General features: G+C 44.5%; 1 protein-coding gene across 1 annotated transcript in view; it reads right to left on the bottom strand.

The window, feature by feature from the left end:
* Positions 1–24,959, bottom strand: part of BEAN1 (brain expressed associated with NEDD4 1) — a 97,711-nt gene that overhangs the window by 3,918 nt on the left and 68,834 nt on the right. Inside the window, 2 exon segments of the mRNA XM_043981054.1 lie at positions 14,617–14,758; positions 20,527–20,739. Coding sequence (XP_043836989.1) covers positions 14,617–14,758; positions 20,527–20,739 — 355 coding nt within the window.

Below are 24,959 nucleotides of genomic sequence, written 5' to 3'. Positions count from 1 at the left end.
CATAAACTTGGTATAAATAAGGCACGGGATTCATAGACTGCGCCTCTTAGAAATGGAAGGGCCTTTGAACAGAAAACACTATCCCAGAATGTTAGTGGGGAAGGGGACCTTTGATAATGGAATAATAGAACTGGCCAAGTCTTTAAGATGGATTGTTTGAGCTGGATGGTACCTTAGAACACACAGTGATAACGCCATGGCCTATTTGAGCCCAAGGGGAACTTAGAACAGAGGATCTCAGTATGGGACCTTTGGACAGTGATTTGAGACCTAGAAGAAAGCCTAGAGATGACATAGGCCAGCCCTCTCAGTTTACCTTTTCAGTATTACTACACCTTATTCCCCTTTACATGTTATGGGTCTGCCAAACTGGCTTTCTCTCTGTTTCTCAGAGAGAATGCTCCATTTTCTGTCTCTTGACCTTTGGACTGGCTGTTCCCCATGGTTGGAATGCACAACCATCTCAACTGTACCTCATAGAAGGTTCAAGAGAGACCTGAGGCTAAATCCCACCTTAGATATCTACTCAAGCCGTGTGACCCCAGGAAAGCTGCCTTACCTCTATCTGTCTCAATTTCCTCGTCTGTAAAATGGGGATAATAATAGCACCTACCTCCTAGAGTTGCTGTTAGGATCAAATGAAATAAATTGCATTTGCAATTTTCTTTTCTGCGGGGCAATGAAGGTTAAGTGACTTGCCCAGTTAGTAAGTGTCAAGTGTCTGAGGCTGGATTTGAACTCAGGTCCTCCTGAATTCAGAGCTGGTGCTTTACCCACTGTTCCACCTAGCTGCCCCCTGCATTTGCAAATTTTAAAGTGCTATATGAATATCAGCTATCATTATTGTTGTTATTATTAGAAACCTTTTCCTGATCTCCCCAGCTGCCAATGCCTTCCCCACAAAAGTTGCCTCCAGGATGCCTGCCTTGATCAAGATGAAAAAAGGGATTTCTTCTTTGCTTTCCCTTTAAGAGACCCCTTGGCAGGATGACAACCTTTGAAAATTGATCATTTGGTAGACCAGGTCATGTTACTCAAACTAAAAATCCTCACTGTGGCTCTCGGTTGTCTACCATGCTGAGTTCAAACTCTTCTTCCTAGCATTAGGGGTTCCCTAGTGAGCTGTTACCCTCTTTGTAGGCATTGTTTTGCTATTGTTCAGCCATGTCCAACTCTTTGTGATCCCATTTGGGATTTTTTTGGTATACTGGAGTGGTTTGCCATTTCCTTCTCCAGCTCATTTTACACATGAGTAAACTGAGGCAAACAGGGTAAAGACTTGTCCAGGATCACACAGCTAGTGTCTGAGGCCAGATTGAGTCTTCCTGATTCTAAGCCCAGTGCTCCATGCACTGTGTAGCTCATGCTGTTCCACTCTATGCACTCCATGATCCAGCTAAAAGAGAATGGTCCCCTGAACTCTCTCCTGCTTTTTACCCTGCCGGTAATGCTTTTCCTCTCTCTCTCTCTCTTTGCTGAATTTCTACCATCCTTTACATATCAGCTCAAATGCTTCATCTTCTAGGAAGCCTACACTCATTCTTCCTCCCCTTGTCCCTTTCCCATCAGGGTTCCTGGGACCTCAGAGCCATCTGTTTGCACCTTTCTAATGTACTTGTCATGTAATATTACGCATTATAGTTATTTAGGTTTGTGTCTTATCATACTGCCAGACTGTGAGCTGCATGAGGCCAGTGCTGTTGTTTACCCAAATGATGCATCTCTTTCTGAAGCTAGCCCAGTATTCTGCAAACAGTGGTTGCTTAATAATGCCCGTGGAATGAATGAATGCCCACGTCACAAAACAACTCAATAGCAGAGCTTATCTCCCAATTCCCCATCTGTTATTCAAGTACTACATACTGATCCCTGAGTGTTAGAGAAGGGGGCCAGGAGGATGAGGAATGGTCTGCCAGCTTGGACAACAGAGCCACACTATAGAGAGTGGATGACAGATGGGCAAAATGATGCCCAGAGAAAGATGACTTGCCCAAGGTCACACAGCCAGTAAGAAGAGCTGGGATAAGAGCAGACTTCCTTCCTTCCTTTCCTTCCATTTGTGTGTATGGGGGAAAGTGCTTTGCAAACTTTGAAGTGTTATGAAAATAGGAGTATGTGAGAGGATAGGTTCATAGATTTAAAATGAGAATGAGAATTGGTTAAAATCCTCCTCTGAATCCTTATATCATTGCACAGAGGTGACCTGGTATTCCCCAAGCTCTATTAGGTCCTTCTAAGCTAGAAAAACCCCTGACTTCCTTCAAGTCTCAGCTAAAACCCCACCTATTACAAGAAGTCTTCCTTGGTCCTCCTTAACCTTAGTACCTTCCCTAGAGATTACTCCCAAGTTAGCTTGTATTTTTTTGGTGAGGGGAGGCAATCAGGGTTAAGTGACTTGCCCAGGGTCACACAGCTAATAAGTGTCTGTGGCCACATTTGAACTCATGTCCAAGGCCAGTGCTATATCCACTGTGCCACCTAGCTGCCTCTACACCCTCCACCCCCTGAAATTTAGCTTGTACTGAGAAGTCAATATGCCTTGTTTTTACTGAATATTGTTCGTATGTTATTTCCTCCATTACATTGGGAGTTCCTGGACAGCAGGAGCTATTTGTTTCTCTTTCTTTGTGGCCCCAGTACTTAGTATAATGCCTGGTATCTAGTAGGTGTTTAATAAATGCTTGTTAACTTGATTTGTTGGCTTAAGCATGCTCCTCGAATAGATGGTGTGCCAGTCTAGTGGAAGAAGCCCCGTGGCAGGGCAGAGAGAAGGCTGGACTTGGCGTCAGGGAGACCTGGCTTCCACTCCTGCCTCTGGGCAAATCACTTACCCTTGATGAACCTCAGTTTCCTTATCTATAAAATGGAGGTAATAATAGCACCTACCTCCCAAGGTTTTTTATGAGGCTCACATGAAATGATGTAGGTAAAGCATTACAGAAATGTCAGCTTTTATCATTAGGGATGGGAGGCTCATCACCTGCTTGGCCATGGGGTAATGATTTTCTGGGTCACAGTATGGTTCTAAGGCTGCTACTAAGTTACAGAGAATTTTGTTGTCATTTTTCAGTCCTGTCAGACTCTTTGTGACTCTATTTGGGGTTTTCTTGGCAAAGATACTGGAGTGGTTTGCCATTTCCTTTTCCAGTTCATTTTCCAGGTGAGGAAACAGAGGCAAACAGGGTTAAATGACTTGCCCGGGGTCACAAACTAGTGTCTGAGGTTGAATTTGAACTCAGGGCTTCCTGACTCCAGTCTCAACAGTCTATCCAGCACACCACCTAGAAGCCCTGTAAAGTAATTAATATTGATGAAATCATAGGTTACCAAATCATTGTATCATCAAAGGGCAGACACTTATTAGGCACTTACTAGATGCTGACACTATGCTAAGTGCCTGGGATACAAAATATGTTTATTATTTAAATTGCATTAATATGGTGTTTTGTGGTTATGATACCTGTTCACATGTATTGGAGCTTCCCCCAAACTTCAAAGTGGACAGGGTGTCCATTTTATATTGGGGAAACTGAACATTCGGAGAAGTTGTGTGCCTTGATCAAGCCAGTAAGATGAGGGCTTAGACTCCAAGGATTTCAATGGTCTCTTTCGGGGCCAACAATATGTCCCAACGCTCGAACTCAGGTTCTTTCTTTTTTTTTTTTTTTTTAGTGAGGCAATTGGGGTTAAGTGACTTGCCCAGGGTCACACAGCTAGTAAGTGTTAAGTGTCTGAGGCCGGATTTGAACTCAGGTACTCCTGAATCCAGGGCCGGTGCTCTATCCACTTCAGGTTCTTTCTTTAAATCATATTGAACGTTCTGGATTTGTAATTGGGGGGACCTGGGTTCAAATATCCAGTCTGTGGCTCATTGGCTGCATGACCTTGGGCAAATCACTCTCCTTTTCAGCCAAAAGAAGGAACTGAACTAGACCAGCACAAAGGTCTCTTCTATTCCAGTTTCTTGGATGTGGGGATCATTCTATCCCTCTTGGCAGAACATCTTTTGGAAGCTAAGTGTTTAGGGTGTGTTGGCAAGGACAGGGTTAACATCTCCATCTTGTACCAGGAGAAAGGTGAATGTGGGGCTAGTGGGTGGGTTATAGGGGAAAATAAATCCAGATCTGGCTTTATCACTTTCAGTGGGACTGCATATAAGTTGGGTTTGTTGCCACGGAAACCTAGGAGAGCTTCACTAAATGACTGTCATTCCTGAAGAATGACCTTGGATGGAGGGGGAGACTCTTGGGAGGGGAAAGCTAGAAGTTGGGAGAACTTCTGGTCTTCGGCATCAAGGTGCAAAGCTGAAGAAACAATATGTATCTTTGATGGAAATGTTATTTTTGGCTTCATAAATCATTCAAGAGCCAGACTGCCAGAGAGATTCAGGAAAAAAAAAAAGATCAGGGATCGGAAAACATGGGTTTGGGTCCTGGATCTGACACCGCACGTAGTTGTTTAGCTCTGGATAAATCTCTCAGCCTCTTTGGGCCTCGATGCCTTCCTTGGTAACATGGGAAGGGGTAGGGGAGCGCTGAATAAGACAATCTCTTGTTTTGTTTTTGGTTTTTTGGTGAGGCAATTGGGGTTAAGTGACTTGCCCAGGGTCACGTAGTTAGTAGGTGTCAAGTGTCTGAGGCCGGATTTGAACTCAGGTCCTCCTGACTCCAGGGCCGGTGCTCTGCCCCAAGACAATTTCTTAAGGTCCTTTTAGGAAATTGTTTTTCCCCAGTAGAATATAAGCAACGACTGATCCTGTTTCATCTCTGTATCTCCATTTCCTCTCACACTTTCTGGCATACAGTAGGTGCTTAATGGCTGCATTTCTAGAGCACTTTTTTTTTTTAGTGAGGCAATTGGGGTTAAGTGACTTGCCCAGGGTCACACAGCTAGTAAGTCTGAGGCTGGATTTGAACTCAGGTCCTCCTGACTCCAGGGCTGGTGCTCTATCCACTGTGCCACCTAGCTGCCCCAAGACAATCTCTTAAGGTCCCTTTAGGAAATTGTTTTTCCTCAGTAGAATATAAGCAACAACTGTTTCATCTCTGTATCTCCATTTCCTCTCACATTTTCTGGCATACAGTAGATGCTTAATGGCTGCATGTCTAGAGCACTTTTAAGATTTGTAAAGTGCTTCACATCCATTCTCTCATTTGATCCATATAACAACCCTGGAAGGTGTGTGTGTGTGTGTGTGTGTGTGTGTGTGTGTGTGTGTATGCATGAGAGTGTGTGTTCATATGCGTGTGTGTGAGATTATTATTGCCATTTCATAGATGAAGAAACTGAGGCAGACAGAGGTTAAGTGACTTGCCCAGGGTCACACAGCCAGTAAGAATCTGAAGCAGGGTTCAAACTCAGAGCCTCCTGACTCCAAGTCCAGCACTCTAACCACTGTACCACCTGGCTGTCTAATACATGCTTGCTGAATTGAGTGGAAGTCTAGGTTCTACATACGCCATCTGCATCCATCGCATTTGTGCCCCAGAGGAACCTGGGGAGCAAACAGTGCTTCAGCGATCCTGCCAATTAAACCTAAGGAGAATTTGGCATACTCAGCAAGAGCGAGGTTCTGGGGCTCCTGCAACATGATGGCTTAGTTAAGACCATCTGTTCTAAGCGTGAGGCCTATAAACCTTACCAGTTCTCACTGTATCTCTCATCCACCAGTATTGGCACTGTACCCATCAATTATCACCACCATTCATTCAAAAGCCATGTAAGTCCTCACTATATACCATGGTGCAGTGGACAGAGTGCTGGGCCTGGAATCAGGAAGATCTGAGTTCAAATCAGGCTTCAGATACTTACTAGCTGTGTGACTCTGGGGCAAGTCACTTCACCTTGTTTACCTCAGTTTCTTCATGTGTAAAATGAGCTGGAGAAGGAAATGGCAATCTACTCCAGTGTCTTAGCAAACTCTTCCACTCCCCCAATGGGGGTCACAAAGAGTTGGACACAACTGAAAAATGAATGAAGAACAATAACAACAAAATGGAAATAATGATACTTGGAGTAGCCACCTTGAGGGGTTGTTGTGAGGCTAGAATTAGATAATGCATGTGATGAAGTGCTACTAAAATAGCATTGGCATCATTATTGCCATCAGCCATGTATTCAGCATCTTATGGGTAGATGGCATGGCATTTGGTACTCTAGGAAGGTCATTGATGTTGGCAGATGACTTTTTATTTTTAAGAAACTGCTTGGGCAGCTAGGTGGCGCAGTGGATAGAGCACCGGCCCTGGACTCAGGAGGACCTGAGTTCAAATCCAGCCTCAGACACTTAACACTTACTAGCTGTGTGGGGCGGCTAGGTGGCACAGTGGATAAAGCACTGGCCCTGGATTCAGGAGGACCTGAGTTCAAATCCAGCCTCAGACACTTGACACTTACTAGCTGTGTGACCCTGGGCAAGTCACTTAACCCCAATTGACTCACCAAAAAAACCCCAAAAAACATAAAACAAAATATACAGAAACTGCTTTAGCTTCTGTCAATGAATAAACTAATTTCTCTTCTTTCCTTTGCTAAGGACCTAGTATGTGTGTAAGGTAGTGGCTCAGGCTCTGGGAAGACAGAGATAAGAAATGGCAGTCCTTGACCTCAAGAGGTAACATTCTACTGGATTGGGCAACAGTGGGTGGTAGATAGAGTCCTGGACTTGGAGTCAGCCTATGTGACCCTGGGCAAGTCACTTGATCTGTTAGCTTGGTTTCCTCATTTGTAAAATGATCTGGAAGAAGGAAATGGCAAACCACATAGTGAAGAGTAGACACAACTGGAGAACAAGTATAAACTCATAGTTTAAGAAACTTCCTTTTCAATACCTTCTCTACAACTTATATAGTCTTAGTTGCCTAGAACACCAATGTCAAACACCAATAGAAAGGGATCCCTGCAGGTTGCAGACTGACTTAGAAAACCACAAAGTAACAACATCTATGTCATAATGTGTATTTATTTCTTTTGTTTAAACATTTCCCAATTACATTCTTTTTTTTTTTTTTTTTGGTAGGGCAATGAGGGTTAAGTGACTTGCCCAAGGTCACACAGCTAGTAAGTGTCAAGTGTCTGAGGCTGGATTTGAACTCAGGTCCTTCTGAATCCAAGGCCAGTGCTTCATCCACTGTGCCACCTAGCCGCCCCCTCTCAATTACATTCTAATCTGGCTCTGGCCCAGGCTGCTGAGCCTCTGGGTCCCTCTGAATTAGAGAATTCAGAGGTTTAATAACTTGCCTAAAGTGACAGTGGTGTTTCCCTGAATCTGGGTTTTCCTGGCTTCAGGGCAAGCTCTCTGGCTACTGCAGCATGCCACCTATTTAATTTTTTGCCTTTGTGTACTTTGTGCCTAGCACAGTGCCTGGTATGTTTTAGGTAATTAATAAGTACTGGTCAATCGACAGATTGGGCACAGACTGAGAGTTACCTCTGGCCTTCACAGCAAATAAGGAGATGGGTATAGGCAGTCAGAGGCCTAGAAAGGGAGGACTTTGTGTTTAGAGGGATTCATTAACCTCAGGAATGAAGGCCAAATTGAAAAACAAACAGTTCCATTTGAGCAGGCTGGTGAAAAAGAAGAGAGGTTTTTAACCAAGAGGCAGCCTCAGGGACAGGAGGGGAGGGGAGGAATTTGGGAGTATGGCTCCCAGCTGCTGCTGGTGAATGAAAAATAACCTCCCCCCAAACTTAAGGTGAAATGAAACTCATTTCCTAAGAGATTGAGATGGAGAGAAGTTATTGGAACACTTAGCATCTCTGTGGCCCTTGCAAAGGCTTTTCCCAGCAGTTTTGTGGTGATTAATCAGTGAAGCTGGCCTGAGACCTCCAGAGAGGGCCAACATCATCACTGAAATTTTCCCAGGGAGGGAAGGGAGCCACAGAGGTTAAGTGCTTGGGCCCACAGCAATGGTGCTCCAGTCCCAGAGCCATAAGCTGCAACTAAAAAGGGCTCTAGTCTCTTTCTCTTCTTTAAGGACATTATCTTGCATGTAGTAGGTGCTTAATAAATGCTGCTTTTCTTCCCTCCCTCCCTCTTTCCTCTACTTGCTCCCTTCTTCTCTTCTCTCCCTCTTTCCTTTTTTGCTTACTTTTTCCTACTTTCCTCCCTTCCTTCCTTCCCTTTTTTCCTGAATAAAGGGCCAAGACCTTCTCCCTAGACCAACCAGACCTTGAGGGTGGTTTCTAGTGGGATATCATGTTGTATAAGCAACACGAAAACATTTCCCAGAAGGGAGTAAGGCAGTTTGGATCCAAGCTCTGACTTTGTCACTAACTGGCTGTAAGAACTAGCTGTGACTCATCTTCCCTCCCTAGGTCTTAATTTCTTCCTCTGTAAAACATGACATATATTTAGATAGCCTCTTGAAAGTCCCTTCTGGGGCAGCTGGGTGGAGGGCCCGGAGTCAGCATGACTCATCTTCCTGAGTTCAAATATGCCTCAGACACTTCCTAGCTGTGTGACCCTGGGCAAGTCAGTTTACCCTGTTTGCCTCAGTTTCCTCATCTGTAAAGTGAGCTGGAGAAGGAAATGGCAAATCTTTGCCAAGAAAAGCCCAAATGGGGTCATGAAGAGTCTGACACAACTGAAACGACTAAACAACAAAGCCCTTTCTGGCTCTACCAGTTTATGTTCTAAGATTCCTTCCAGCTTTAACATCCCATGGTCAGAAGGAGAGAAAGGAGGTTTATTACTCTGTGCAGTGGTAGTGGCAGTTGTTGCTGAATAAGAGGGAGAGGGGAAGGGAAAGGTGTTCATTGTGGGAAAGGTAGAAAGGGAGACTCCCAACAATGTCCTGAGAGGTGCTTGGTGATAAGGGGCTTCTTGTCAAGCCTATGGGGTTACCCCCTCGCCCGGGGTTTACAAGTGTCTTTGAGCAGAGGAAAGTCTCTGAAGGAATGGGCATGTCTTGTCTGACTAAGTCGGCTGGGGCTATGAAGGGCAGAGATACATCAGCTTGTCTCCTTTCCCTTCAGACCCGTCATCTTGCAGAATCCCTCACATGAAATCAATGTGACAGGCATAGCAGAGGCTCTCGCATTCAGGAGGGAATCAGCAGCCCCTGGGGAGGGGGGCTGGTGACCTCTTCAGGGCTGTCAGGACACATTGAGAAAATGCTATTTGGGGTGGGACAATCCTGGAACCCCTGGGGACCCTGACCGGACCAATGTGGCTCTGACACCCATTTCCTCCTAACCCGGTGTGGAAATCCATTTCAAAGAGCATCCAACCTCCTTATTGCAAGCAGCTGCTTTTAAGAAAATGAACATCAAAGGGATCTGGTCCAGCCGCTGTCCCTGTGTGACCCTGGACAAGTGACCTCCCCTCTCTGGGTCTCAGTAGCCTCCTCTTGCTCAAATGAGAGGGTTTGACTAAATATTGTCTAATGTTCTTCCCAGTTAAACGTCTACTTTCAAATTTTCTGATATTGGCTCATAGGGCATTGAGCAGGAGGCAGAAGACGGGAGAGAGGAATAACAAGGGGAGAGAACCTCAGTTATTTGGCTCTCCTCTAGTTATATGGTAGGTTTGAACCCTCTGGTTCCATCACCCTAGGATTAAAATATTAGAGGTCACTCAGTCCCACCCTTTCATTTTACAGATAAGAACGCTGAGGCCCAGATAAGGACAGCAACTTATCTAAAATCAATTTAAATTAATAAATGGTAGAGGTCAGAATCTGAACCCAGGTCTCTCGACCTGGTCTTGTCCCACTGCCTCCTGGTCAGAGCTGGGAGGGGATGCGTATCACCTGGTGACCTATGAAAGCTCAGAACCTGAAAGTGAGGCCTTGCTCACCTGATTCAGCCTCCTAGGGCACCAGTTCTTCCACTTGGAGGCTGTCCAAATGACAAAAACAATCACTGAGCCAGAGAACCTGGTTCCAGTCTCGCCTCTGTCACTTATGGCTTAATTTCCTCATCCGTGTACACACCTTTGGTTAAATTGTTTAACCTCCCTGGGGCCTCTCTTGCCTCATCTGTCAAATGGGAAGGACAAGAACACCTACCCTGTGAGGCTATTGTGAGGACTGAATGAGGGAGGCCCTTTGTAAACCCCAGGAAGCTCTATCAATGGGAGCCAGCTAGTGATAGGATCACAGAGTCACAGCTTTGAAACTGGGAGGGACCTTGGAGGTTGTCAATTCCACCCCCATTATTTTTTACACATGAGGAAATCAAGGCACAGAGAGGCTAAGTCAATAAGCATTTATTAAACACTTACTGTAAGCCAGGCACTGGAGATACAAAGAAAGGCCCAGAAATGGGGACTCTCGGTCCGAGGAGGAAGTTAGCATGCAAACAACTATGTGCAAAGAAGATAAAGACTGGAGGATGACCAGCCAAGGACCTGAAAAGACTTCTTGGAGAAGGGAGGATTTTAGTGGAGACTCGAGGACGCCAGGGAGGCTGGGAGACAGAAGTGAGCAAGGGGACCATTCCAGGCATGGGGGACAGCCAGGGTAAATGCCCTGAGTTGGGAGATGGGGGCATCTTGTGTGTGTAATGGCAAGGAGGTCAGTGTCATGGAGAACAGAGGGAGGAATATAGTGTAAGAAGACTGGAAGGTGGGGCAGCTAGGTGGCGCAGTGGATAAAGCACCGGCCCTGGATTCAGGAGGACCTGAGTTCAAATCCGGCCTCAGACACTTGACACTTACTAGCTGTGTGACCCTGGGCAAGTCACTTAACCCCCATTGCCCCACAGAAAAAAAAAAAACCAAACAAAAAAAAGAACACTGGAAGGTAGGGGAGGGCCAGCTTAGGGAGGACTTGAAAAGGTGAACTAAGATTTTCTATTTGATTGTCAGGGCAACAGGGGCCGTGAGAGTTTACTGAAGAGGAAGGGGGTGGGGGTCCATAAATGTTCAGACCCCAGAAGAACCAGAGCCAGGACCAGGTCCCTGGCTCTTTCCAGTGGAGGATGCTGCTTCTCCCAGGCCTAACAGTGTGTCCTGAGCCAGCCTATCTCCTCAGGTTTAGATATCTGCCATATTCAATTCCTTATTCCCTTTCCTGGTTTTGTTTCCCCCTGCGGCCACAATTCAGCTTTGGGCCATTGGAGTGTTTTCTAGGGTTCATTCACAAAGGAAATAGAATATACAAAATGAGAAATGATATACCAGGCGAAGGTCATTAGACGTGCAGATAAAAGCAATCTACTCAGTTCCAGACTGAGTGGCACCTAAGCTTTCTAATCTAATCCTTAAATTAAATTCCCCAGGCTTAGCATGGCCCATGTTCTTTTGTTAGGCCAGAAACCCCAGGCCAGGACACCAGGCTCCCTCACGGCTCCAGATGAGACCAGTGTCTCTCTCCCTCAGCCCCCCTCTGCCACCCCAGCACTGATTTGAGCATTCACCCATCTGTGCTCAATGGACCAAGCTTATTGGCTCATCTTTCCAATCAGACAGTTAGGAAACCACCAGATGGCATGGAGGGCTGTGGGTATTTACATTTCACGTTTCCATGGCATCACGTTTCTGACTGATTCTTCCCTCAATCAAGAGGGAAGGGACATGACATGGAACCAAGACCGGCAGTAGTCCCATTGTCTCAGAAAAATCAAAATCATTCAACCTGACGCTTGGCTCAACTGTGAAGTTTGAAAAACGCAACTCTGTTCCTTGAGGGTGTGTGGTGGAGTAGAAAGGGGGAGAATCTGGAGTTCTGAGACCTGGGTTTGGATCTTGGATCTGCCACTAGCTGGGTGAGCATGGGCAAATCACCGGTCCTATCTGAGGTCCAGTGTCCTGGTCTGTAAAATGGCTGTGGTGAGGAAGGGCCTTTGAAAACCTTAAAGGACTATGGAGATGTTAGCTGGTTTAACATCTTTATGCAGCCTAATTGCCATACTGTCCTCACCACTAAGGAACGCCTTGCCAAGGAGGCCCAGGTCAATGTCCTCCATGAACAAGGCACAGTAACATTCCTGCATCACAAAACTCCTTCTCCCTAGGCATGGGAAATGGCCTGGGACTCAGTCTTGTGTAATTTAAGATTCTAAATGTGGATTCTAATCTGTTCCCCCAGTTTTGGGGGAAACTGACTAAAATCACTGATAAAATGAGTTTAGGTTTTTAAGGGTTTATTGGAAAATAGAAAGAAAAAGATTGAGAACAGAATTCCAACAGCCTGGCATTCCTATCTTTCCTCAAATTTCCTGTGAAGTCCTCTGCCGCCACCACCATCCAGTCAGGAACCCAAAAAGCCCCAGAGCTCTCCGCACAGGCTCCCTTTCCTCCTTCCTGTCTCCTCCCAGACCATAGGAGGCTCCTCAAGTTGATTGGCTGGTAGCCTTGATAGACAGCTCCCATGAGCAAACGTCATTTCCTGACGCCAAGGAAAAGCCACAATGTCTCTGAGGCATTTTCCTCATGGTGGAGCTTTCCCACAGCAAGTCTCCAGTAGGTGGCATCATTCCAATCATTACAGTCCCCCCTTTTGTTCCTCAAGAAACAAAATGTTTCCTTGACGGAACAGTCTGGTAGATCGACTGGTGATGTTCTCCACCGGCTACTAGGGGTTGCACAGGTTTATGGAATAATAATAATAATAGCTAGGATTTATACAGCATGTTAAGGCTGGCAAAACACTTTACATGTTATCTCATTGGATCCTTGTGATAATCTTGTGAGGTAGGTGCTCTAATTATCTTTATTTTCTAGATGAGGAAAGTGAAGCTGAGGGAGATTAAGTGACTTTTGCTCAGAGTCACACAGCTAGTAGGTATCTGACACACGATTTGAATTCAAGTCTTCCTGACTTCAGAAATGTTGTTTCCTCCATTAGACTTTTTCCCCCTTTTTCCTTTTTGTTTTCCTTTCTTTGTGTAACCAGGCTTGTCTGAGCATACCCAAATTGCGGAGGTACTCTGCATTCCCTATCATGTGGGTGGGGGTAGTTCATCTTTAAAACCAAGTGAGAGGAGACTTCACATTTTCTGGCTCACATTCCTCACATTCCTAAACACTCCTCCTTCCTGCTGCATCCAAAGATAATAACTCATCCACAGTGTGGGCGCCATGAACTGAACTGGTGACATGGAAAGGATTGCCTTCCCCTGTCCCCTTCTTGGTCACTCAGGCTCCAAGAAATGGGTCTGGGGGTGTTACTTTCATTTCTGTTTAGTTTGTCTTCAGTTTTAGGTACTTCTGGTGAATCCCATTTAACCCAGGAGTTTAAGTCATGGAAATCTTGTGTTGGGATTCCAGGTTGGGATGGTGTCATCTCAGCATGGAAACCTGGAGAAACCAGGGTGTGCCTGAGACTTGAGCCCAGAGGGAGTTTTGGACTTAGAACTGGGATTGTGTTCTATAAGAACTGAATTAAACCTTGAACCTATTCCCTTCACCTTTCCCAGAGACGGAGGTGGGACAAGGGTGGTGGGGAGGGGAGGAAGAGGACTATGCCTCTCAAGTGTTGGAGGAATCAGTTTATTTGTGATCATACCTGTGAAGTAAATATTCCTTTGTAAAAGTGAATCTGATTATTAGCAGTTAAATGGAACTGGGGATCAGGGGATCACCACCACCCACCCCACAATCAGCAAGAACACCACTGGTGGGGACTAAAGCTTTTTACAGGGAGCCTAAAACCCTAAAGCCTCTTAACCCTGGGGGAAGAATGGAAATGTAACATATCTGGCTTTCAGACAGTCAGGGCTACACTACTTTTAATGGGACATTTGTATCTATAGTACTTGTCACAGTACTATATAGTAAGAACTTAATAAGGTTGGTTAATTGACTGATTAAAAAATAACAGACATTTAGATAACACTTTAAGGCTTGAAAAGCATTTTATCTGTTCTCTCATTTTAGCTTCACAACAACTGTGAAGTAGGTACTACGGGTATTATTCTCCCCATTTTCCAGGCTGGAGAAATAAGGCCCAGAAGAAGTAAGTGACTTGCCCGTGGATCCAGTGTCACAGGGGAAATCCAAATCTAGGTCTTGCCTGACTCCATGTCTGGAACTCTTGCCAGAACAGAGAAACAGTGTGAAAGAACACTGAACTTGGAGTCATCAGGACCGAGTTTGAAACCTGGCTCTTCCATTTACTATCTGTGTGTGATGGGCAAGTTGCTTAACTCTCTGGGCCTTGAATGGGGCAGTTGGACTGGATGACTCTCCGCCCCCCCCCAAGATCCTTCCATATTTAAATCTATGTTTTTATGAACTTTTTGCAATTGGAGGGAGAACAACTCCAGTTGTTGTCCTGGTCCTAGTTCTTACCTTGCCTCTAAATTAATTCACTGTGAGACTCTGTGGGACTTAGTTTTCTTATCTGTAAAAGGGGCTAATTTACATTTTGTACTACTGACACCTTACAGGCTTGTTGTGAGGGTCAGTGAGGTAGTGGGCATAAAAGTATTTGATAAGTTAATAGGAACTTTAATGGAAAGACCATTAGCTCTGGAGTTAGAGGACCTGGGTTTGAATTTCTACCATTGCTAGTTGCTACCTGCACTGACTTTGAGCAAGTGAGATCCCCTTTCTAAGCTTTACTTTCCTCATTTATAAAACAAGGGTGTTTGACTATCTTAAAATCCTCTGATAAAATTATCTCTAAATTCTGTGATTCTTTAATCCCAAGATCTTGGAGAATTCCTTACCCTGGTGGCGAGTCTGGGTACAGCACGTTGACTTGGGACAACGTCTCCATGTAGGCACCAAAGTCGAAGGCAGGAGGGAACTCCTCGATGCAGGTAGATCTCAGTTCCCCAACAGAACCACCATAGGAGAAGCCATCTGGAGCTAGAAAGGAAGGGTTAAGCACTCATTCCCTGCAACCAGGAAAGGGAGTGGCAACCAGTTTGAGAGAGTATCAGCAGCAGACCTTGGCTGCACGTGTCTGGTGAGGGGAAACAACACTAGTCTTAGTGTCTGGACGGGCAGGTTCAACTCCTGGCATTTAGTGCCTTGTGACTTTGAACGAGTTGCTTCATCGCTATAAATGTCTTCCTTCAACTATCCCAATGGGAATGACGCTATCAGCATGGAAAATGGAGAATTTGGCTCTTTTCTTAAATTTTGTTCCTCCCTCGCCCTCCTTTGGTCTCTTCCTATTCCACAATCCAACTTCTCCCAAGCAGGCATAAACACAGGTCTCCATGAAGGTTCTAAGGAGATCTTGAAGCCTCATGCCTTCAGGGGTCTCACACTACTGTGGGTGATACCTTGGCTTCCATTTCTTTATTTGTAAAATGACAGGAGGAGGGAAGGAAAGGGAGGAATTGCTAGATTAGATGAACTCTAAGGTATCTTCTAGCCTTTGAAAGTAAGATTGCTAGGGGGCAGCTAGGTGGCACAGTGGATAAAGCACCGGACCTGGATTCAGGAGTACCTGAGTTCAAATCTGGCCTCAGACACTTGACACCTACTAGCTGTGTAACCCTGGGCAAGTCACTTAACCCTCACCCCCCCCCCACCCCAAAATGGTTCCATTTGAAAGTAAGATTGCTTTCATCTCTGATAGTATACATTCTTCTTCTTCTTGTTGTTTGTCCTTCATTCTCTCTCTCTTTCTCTCTCTCTCTCTCTGGGTGGGGCAATGAGGGTTAAGTGACTTGCCCAGGGTCATACAGTTAGTGGTAAGTGTCTGATGCCAGATTTGAACTCAGGTCCTCCTGAATCCAGGGCTGGTGCTCTATCCACTGCGTCACCTAGCTGTCCCCTGTCCTTCATTCTCAAAGAGGATATCATGACTTACAATGAATTGGGTTTAAGTGAGGGAAGACTGTGCAAGGTCACCAACCTCACTCTTTCCTCCAGAGCCATTTGGGTCCAGTAGAAAGATATATTATCAGGATGACTGGTGATGGTCCCAGATGTTTGAGGGAATCAGGGTTAAATGACTTGCCTAGGACCACTAATCTAGTAAGTGTCTGAGGTCAGATTTGAACTTGTGGGGCACTAGCTGTGTGACCCTGGGCAAATCACTTAACCCTCATTGCCACACCAGAAAAAAAAAAAGATTTGAACTTCGGTCCTCCCAACTTAAGGGCCAGTGCTCTATACACTGTGCCACCTAGCGCCCTACTATCCACTTAAGGTTCTTTCTACCTCTAACAGTCAATGTTTTGTTTTTTAAATATTTTATATTTTTAGGTCTCTTCCACCACTGATATTATATCTCATGCTCCTTCTGGCTCTAACATCTACGGTCCCTATCATCTCTGATATTTTCTATTTTGAGGTTATTCCAGCTCTAACAGTCTATGGCTTTAACATTCCATGAATTCTCTATGACTGTGTTCCATTTAGTTGAATTTTCCATTCAGTGAAGTCATGGTCTGGTGGTCTCTGAATGAGCAGCTCTGTTATTCTTTCTTAGAACCAATAGCCTCTGAATGGCAATAGCCTCTGAATTCCCTTATCTCAGCTTATTTCACTTTGTGTTGGTCAGGTTAATTTCTCCATGCTTCTCTGGTAGAAGACCAGGACAAATATCATGTTTGTCATTTCTTACAGCACAGGTAACAGGTAACATTCAGTTATCACAATTTGGTTAGCCCTTCCCCAGTTGATGGGCATTGATTTAGTCTCTACGTCTTTGCCACCATGAAAAGTTTTGTTATAAAAATATTAATGTATATGGAGTCTTTCCTTTTGTCAGTGGCCTCCTTGGTGTACGTGCCTAGGAGTGGAACCGCTGGGGCAAAGGGAATGGACAAGTTAGCCATGTTATTTGTTTAATTCCCAACGGCTTTGTAGAATGATTGCAATAATTCAGTTTCACCAACATGGCATTAGTCTAGCCCAGTGTTTTTGCCCCAATGTTTTTATCCCAATACTGTCTCCATCTGTAGAAAGGTTCGTATGACACCCAACAGGGGAAACAGCTACAGTTGATTAAGGGAACTGTTCCCATCTGGAAATAAAATAAAAAAAAAGAAGTACCTTGCTTAGCCTGATGAAAGAGAAAACACAGACTCAGGGCCAGTGGGATCTAGAATAACAGAATCTCAGGGATAGAAGGAACCTTTAAAATGATCTAGTCCAACTTCTTCATTTGATGGATGAGAAAACTGAGGAGGCTCAGTGGGTAGAGACAGTGCTGGGGGCAGCTAGGTGGCGCAGTGGATAAAGCACTGGCCCTGGATTCAGGAGGACCTGAGTTCAAATCTGACCTCAGACACTTGACACTTACTAGCTGTGTGACCCTGGGCAAGTCACTTAACCCTCATTGCCCCATAAAAATTTAAAAAAAGAAAAAGAAAAAAGAGACTCAGCTATGTTATTCTGGGCAAGTCACTTAACCATTGTTTGCCTTAGTTTTCTCATCTGTAAAATGGGGATAATATTAGCACCTATCTCCCAGGGTTGTTGGGATAACTCCATTGAGATAATACTTGTAAAGCACAGTGACTGGCAGGAGAAGGAGAAGGAGGTAAGTGATAATAGTAGTATTAGTATTAGTATTAGTAGGGGTGATGGTGGTGGTAATAGTGGTAGTAGTAGAAGTAGTAGTGGTAGTAGTAACACAAATTAGGACTGAGATTTGATTCCTGACTTCTAGCCCAGGGTTCTTTCTGCTCTACCACAATTGCCACAGCCACATCCAAGGTCTCCCTGTATCTTTGTGTGTGTGTATATTTCCTATGCTGTAGATTCACAATGGCTGTCACTCTGGGTTAGGAGAGGAGGGCTCCAGAGGTGATCCCTGAGGTCAAGCAGAGGCTCCTAGGCTCTGCTCAGTTTCTAAGCTGAACCAACACCAGGGCTTTTGTTTTTTGGGATGGGATGGCCAAATGGATCAAAGACTCATGTAAAATGAGTCTTCTGTACAGAAGGTCAGGTCCTCCAAAGGCGAGCTACAGAATCAAGAGTGGGTGGGAAATCTATCTCCCTGATCTGCTGACTTGCCTAGGATCATGCCACAATGCCAAGAGCCTCCTCCCTCCGCCTTCCTGGCAGTAAGAGCCTTCTTTATGCCTTGAGGCATTACAAAGGGTGACTCATATTAATAATGGTAATAATAACTTCCAATTACATAGGACTTTAAAGCAATTTGGGCACATCATCTCATATTAGCCGTATAACCATTGGTAAGTCACTTAGAGCCAGGTGGTACAGAGGAGGTGGCACAGACGATACAGAATGCTGGACCTGGAGTCAGGAAGTGTTGAATTCAAATCCTGATTGACACACTGACTCCCTGTGTGAGCCTGGGCACATTACCCTCTTTCAACTTCAGTTTCCTTATCTGTAAAATGGGGGAAATAATCATACCCACCTCACAGGGTTATTGTGAAGATCAAATGAGATAACATATATCAAGAGGTTTTTGAATCATAATATAAACATTAACTATAATTATTAATAACCTTTCCAAGTTCTTGGTTTCCCCATAGGTAAAATTATTATTATAATTATTACATATATTATATTATATACTATAATAATATTATTCTACCTAATAACATATAAGCAATTGGTAAACCTTACAGTACTATAAACATGGTAATTTTAATTAATATTAACCCTCACAAACACACTATGAGGCAGACAGTATAGATGTCACCTCTACTTTACACATGAGGAAACTGAGGCTCAGAAAGATTCATGGGATCACAAAATCATGGACCTAGTATTGGAAGGTACCTTAGAGGCCCACTGAGTCTAACTCCTTCTTTGATTGATGAGGAAACTCATCCACAAAGGCTGAGAAAGGTTAAATGATTTTTCCAAGGTACCAGAACTAGGAAGTATCTGAGGTAGTATTTGTGCTCGGGTCTTCCTGACTCCACTGATCCACCCAGCTTCCTTGAAATTAAATGGCTTGGGGGAGCAGCTAGGTGGCGCAGTGGATAAAGCCCCGACCCTGGATTCAGGAGGACCTGAGTTCAAATCCGACCTCAGACACTTGACACTTACTAGCTGCGTGACCCTGAGTAAGTCACTTAACCCTCATTGCCCCACAAAAAAAAAAAGAAAAAAAAAGAAATTAAATGGCTTGCCTATGGATATATTACTAGTAAATGTCACCAAGAAGATCTGAACCCAGGTACCCAGGTACTTTCTTATTCCTGTACTAGCATCCCTCAATCCTTTTGCCTTGCCTCTTCTCTGGCAGCATCTCCCATCAAAGAGAGTATAAATCCCACCATAGCTGTCATAACCTTGCTGGGCTGCTGGGTTGTATGTCATCTGTAGGAACATTTCCTAATCTCTTTCCCTGTTCCCTCAAGTTTTTTTTAACAGTCTTTTTTTTTATCTTGTACATGTCCAAATTGTCTCTGCCAGGGCAGGCAATCTGATATGGCACATGCCAACTTATCTCCCTGACACCATAGTGTCCTGCCTCTTCTCTGGAGTCTAAACCTTTGTATTCACACAGCTTAGTGAATGTGGATGATTGCAGATCAGAGCACATTTTAAAGCTGAGGGAGACCTTTAGACCATTGAATCCAACCTTTGTATATGACAGGTAATGAAATTGAGGCTTAGAGATGGGTAAGTGACTTAGCCAAGGTCATTCAATGAGTTGGTGGCAGAGCTGGGAACTCAAGCCCAGGTGTCCTGCCAGTATTCCAAGTGGAAATGAATCCACTTAAATAAATAATCTATTACATGCCTATACTGTGCTCAGGGGAACTGGGGTTGGTCTTGGGGATGCAAAGATGAAAAACAATAGTCCTTTCCCTTAAAGAGATCTCCACTTACCAAGAGGGGTGAGCTGCCACGTATACACAGAAATAAGATACAAGATAGCATTTGATAGGGACAAAGTAGAGAGTGAGGAAAAATGAGTTAGGAAAATCTGAGGATAGAGAGAGTACTTCAATGTGGGGGAATAAAAAAGGCTTCATTGGAGATGTGGTACTGAATTTTGAAGGAGGAGATGGATTTGGAGAGGCAAGTTGTGCCCAGAAGACATTCTATGGATGAGGGATGGCTTCTATGAATGCACAGAAGTGGGTGATGGAATGTTGAGTTGTGAGAATAGCAGTGGTCCAGTTGACTCTATTTATTGTTTTTCTATGTTTTTGGCCACGACATAATAAGTCACACTGTGACTTTGTGGGACACTATTTGGAGGTGCTCTGGAAACAAATGAAAGCCTCCACCACCAATTGCCCCAATGACTTATGACTTGGAGAGAGGGAAAGAGCATTGGATTTATGGTCAGAAAATGTGTCTAAGACTCAATTCTATGTTGTGAGAGTTTGGGCAAGTCATGTTACTTCTCTAAACGTCAGTTTCCCTCCCTGTTTGATGACATTACTCTAGATTAGAGGCATCAGGGAAGTCAGCAGCACTCATGAGTGTGGACACGACTGCTCTAAATTACTGAAATTCTTTCCAACTCTAACATTTTGAATTTCATCTTCTAACATTCTATGTTTTAAAGTCCCTTCCGGCTCTGATTTTGGATTCCATTTATTGGTCACTGGAGTAAGTGACTTCAATTTCTGGGTGCTCTACCACCAAGAGCGTAAAACCAAGTGAGGGCTTATGATGCCCTTGGACATCAGGGGACCCAGACTAGCCTAGAGGGGAAGGGGACACTTCTCTCTCACCATAGGTGGGGTCCCTCCTCATGTGTGGGTGGTTCCGGAGTCGCCCATCCTTCCTCAGGCTGCCCACAATGATGGTCACACAGGACAGAAATAGCACCAGGCCGATGACCACCCCAGCCACCAGCAGAGGGGACACCAGCAGGCTGGGATCGCCGGTGCTCTCTGTGAAGACTGGGTACTCGTTGACGGGGCCGCTCTGGTTGGAGTGAATTTCTGATGATGAGGGGAAAAAAAGAAGACATGAATACAGCTGGCAGATAAGGGAGTCAATGATACCTTAGCCGATTTGGCCTTGTGAATCCATCATTTCTTTATTCTCAAGGCCACAACCTTAATTCTAGCCCTTGCCACATCTGAACCCTGAGAAGAGTCACATTTCTTTAGCATTTTAAGGTATATAAAGCATCTTCCCCATAACAAACATGAAAAATAGGCAGCACAATTATTATTGTCTCCATTTCAAAGAGAAAACTGAGAATGAGAGGTCAAATGACTTGCCTATGGCTATACCACTAGTCCCTGTAAGAATAAGGTAAGAAATAAATCAGACACCCATACAGGGCAAACAATTTGCCCACATCACACAGAGAGGAAGCAGCAGAATTAGAACTCAAACCCAGAACTCTGCTTCCATACCTAATACTATTTCTACTATGACTACCACCTCTAGGGGCAGGTGGGTGGCACAGTGGATAGAACACCTGACCTGGAGTCAGGACGACACCTTCCTGAATTCAGATCTGGCCTCAGTAGTTGTGTGACCTTGGGCAAGTCACTTTACTCTGCCTCAGTTTCCTCATCTACAAAATGAGCCGGAGAAGGAAAGGCAAACCACTCCATTATCTTTTTCAAGAAAACCCCAAATGGGGTCAACAAGAGTTAGACATGACTGGAAAAACAACAAACGTAATTGTTAAGGGTAAAGCTGATTGAGTAAATTCATCAAGTAAGCCCAACCCACTTAAAATAATAATAAGGTGTCTATGGTCATGCAGTTTGATGAGGGGAGAACCAATGTCATTCAACCAATCGCTCAAAGACTTTAGGTGCAATTCCTTGGGTGTACTAGAGAGACATTAATAGGAAGAGCATTCTGATTGGGGAAACTTAGTCGTGCTCTGTGTGTCATCTATAAAGTTGAAGACCGATTCACAACCCAAGTGAGTGGCCAGAAAGGAGAGACTGTTCCAGATAACCCTCTTGAGAACTTGCTCGGGGTGGGGAAGAAAGGACTTTGGTCTGACCTTGGTTTGACTGTGGAGGACCTTGTAAGTTTCAAAGGGTCAGGGAGGTCTTGAACTTCCCTCAGTTCCCATTAGTATTCTAGCATAGTCCCTGGGATAGCATACGCCGGAGGCAACGTCTGCATTGGCAGCCAAGGACAGGTTGATTGATTCTGGTTGACTAATTGAAAACTAACCCATAATCATGGCAGGAAGCACACCAGTGGGTGCTGGTGACCACCTCAGTACTGCAGAGATGACATAATAGTCACGCTCTGGGGCCTTGACTAATCAGTCAAATGGAAGCTGGGATTGTAACTCCAGAGCAGAAGCTTCATGATTAATTTTGTACCTGTAATAGTCTCCCTTTAAGATTGTAACTCTGAGAACTGTGCCTTCTTCTTCTCTGTATTTCCTCCTGTGGCTATCTAGCAGAAATCCTGGTATACAAGGGGCACTTAGTGAAAAAAAAAAAAAGATTTGTTGAATTGAATGTGGGGCCTCAGTCCCCAGAGGATTTCCAAGCTGTTTCTGCTTTCTGACTCATCTTCCAGGTTGCCTGCCTGAGTTATTCGACCCTGTCCCGAGAGGCGCCTGTTTGGTTATGAGCCAGTCAATCTTTCCATGTTTGTCACATGACATGTTGGGGCAAAATGTGGCCCTCAGGTTCTGGGACCTTCAGCATCTGCTGACATCCTGGGCCCATTTCTCCCTTCCCCATTTACTGTGGGACTAAAGAGGACAGAATGAAGCAGGTAAAAAAGAAAGTCAAGCAATGTCAACGAATATTTATTAGGCATTATTCAGTACCTACAGGTACTAATCACAGTGGGAAGAGATAGGAAGATAAAGAAGGACTCATGTAAGTCACAGAACATTAGAATGAAACTGTTAGACTAGAAGGGGTGGTAGAATAGGTGATGTTAAAATACAGAATAGAGACCACCAGGGTGTGGTATTCACCCAACTCCCTTTCCTGTTCCTCTTACCCCATTAGAATGTAAGTTCCTTGAGGGCAGAGACTGTCTTGTTTGCCTATATTTGCCTCCCCATCACTTAGCACAGTTCCTCATGCATAGTAAGCATTTAATAAGTGTTTCTCTCTCTCTCTCTCTCTCTCTCTCTCTCTCTCTCTCTCTCTCTCTCTCTCTCCCTCCCTCCCTCCCTCCCTTCTTCCCCATCTTCCTCTCCCTTTCTCTTTCGCTTCCTCTACCTCCCTCTCCCCCTCCAATGTCCTTTATCTCTCAGCTGTGGAGCATAAAATGTTAGAGTTGGAAGGGCCTTCAAGACATAGAAGCGATCACCTAGTGAAATCTCCTCATTTGTACAGTCCCTGACCTCAAGAGGGCTTATAATATCATGGGGAAATAAGATGTGTTAGCAAATAACTAAGATACAAAGAAATGGGATAAGTTCAAGGAAGAGATTTCGTTGTCATTCGGTCATGTCTGACTCTTCATGATCCCATGTTGGAGTGGTTTGACATTTCCCTCTCCAGCTCATTTTACAGATGATGAAACAGGCAAACAGGGTTAGGCAACTTGCCCAGAGTCACATAGCTAGGAAGTTTCTGAGGCTAGATTTGAACTCATGAAGATAAGGTTTCCTGATTCCGAGCCCCATATGCTATGTACTGAGTTACCTAGCTACCCAAGGAAGAGAAATGGTGTCAAAAGATTAAATGAGGGGGCAGCTAGGTGGCATAGTGGATAAAGCACCTGCCCTGGATTCAGGAGGACCTGAGTTCAAATCTAGCATCAGATACTTGACACTTACTAGCTGTGTGACCCTGGGCAAGTCACCTAACCCTCACTGCCCTGCCCAAAAAAACCCCAAACAAACAAAAAGATTAAACGAAATCTTCCTAGTTGGGGGGATTTATGGAAAAGGTGGCATCTGAGTTGGGCTTTGAAGGCTAATGATAGTAATGGCTAACATTCATATAACTTTGAAGTTTATAATACACTTTATGAATATTATCTCATTTTATCCTTAAAACAACCCTGGAAGGTAGGTGTTTATTATTATCCTCATTATAAAGATGAGGAAACTGAGTCAGATAAAAATCAAGTGACTTACCCAGGGTCACCCAACTAGTAAGGCTCTGAGGCAAGATTCAAATTCATGTCTTTTTTGATTCCAAGTGCAGCACTCTATTCTCAACATTCCCCAGCTCTCTCTCTCTCTCTCTCTCTCTCTCTCTCTCTCTCTCTCTCTCTCTTTCTCTCTCTCTCTCTGTTGGCTTGGCAGGGGGTAGGTGAAGTTGGGAGTGGGGGAGGGAAAGTTGGTATTGCAGGCATAGTGAACAGTATAAACAAACACAGGAGATACAGGCATGACAATCAGAGAAGCACAAATCTAGAGCTGGAAGTACCCTAAAAAAACCATCTAGTTCAAGCCTCTCATTTTACAGATGAGGAAATTGAGGTATGCAGAAGGTAAATGACCTGTCCAGTATCACACAGCTAGGAAGTAGCAAAGTCAGAGCTTTAACTAGAGTAATTTGGCTGGCATGCAAACTGTGTAAGGGGAGGGGAGTTGGTTGGGAAAATATTGGAAAGGTCCATTGGAGTTGGCCCAGAGAAGCACTTGAATGGTTGATGAATGTAAGTACTATGTGCTAAGTACTGTGCTAAGGCATTGTGCTAAGCACTCTTGCAAATATCATCTCATCTGATCCTCACAACAACCTTGGGAGGAAGGTGCTATGATTACCCCCATTTTAAAGTTGAGGAAACTGAGGGAGAAAGAGTTTAAATGACCTGCCCAGGTTCTCCCCCAACCGCTGGCCCTTGTGAGAATCCAAGGCTGGATTTGAATTCACATCTCCCTGATACCAGATTCAGCCTCTACTACCTAGCTCACAGCAAAGTACTTTCCTCATAAATACTCTGTAAAATAAGTAGTGCAGATATTATCACCATTCCCATTATATGGGGGAGAACACTGAGGCTCAGAGAAGAAATATTACTTTCTCAGGGTCACAAAGAAAACACACAGGTCAGAGCTAGGCTAGACTTGAGAGGGAATGATGGGTTAAGAAGCCTATTATAGGGGCAGCTAGGTGGTGCAGTGGATAGAGCACTGGCCCTGGATTCAGGAGGACGTGAGTTCAAATCTGGCCTCAGACACTTAACAATTACTAGCTGTGTGACCCTGGGCAAGTCACTTAACCCCAATTGCCTCACCAGAAAAAAGAAAAAAAAAAGA

Source organism: Dromiciops gliroides, chromosome 2, assembly GCF_019393635.1.
Source record: "Dromiciops gliroides isolate mDroGli1 chromosome 2, mDroGli1.pri, whole genome shotgun sequence".
In the NCBI taxonomy this organism is placed as follows: Eukaryota; Metazoa; Chordata; class Mammalia; order Microbiotheria; family Microbiotheriidae; genus Dromiciops; species Dromiciops gliroides.
This window is presented reverse-complemented; position numbering and strand designations above follow the sequence as displayed.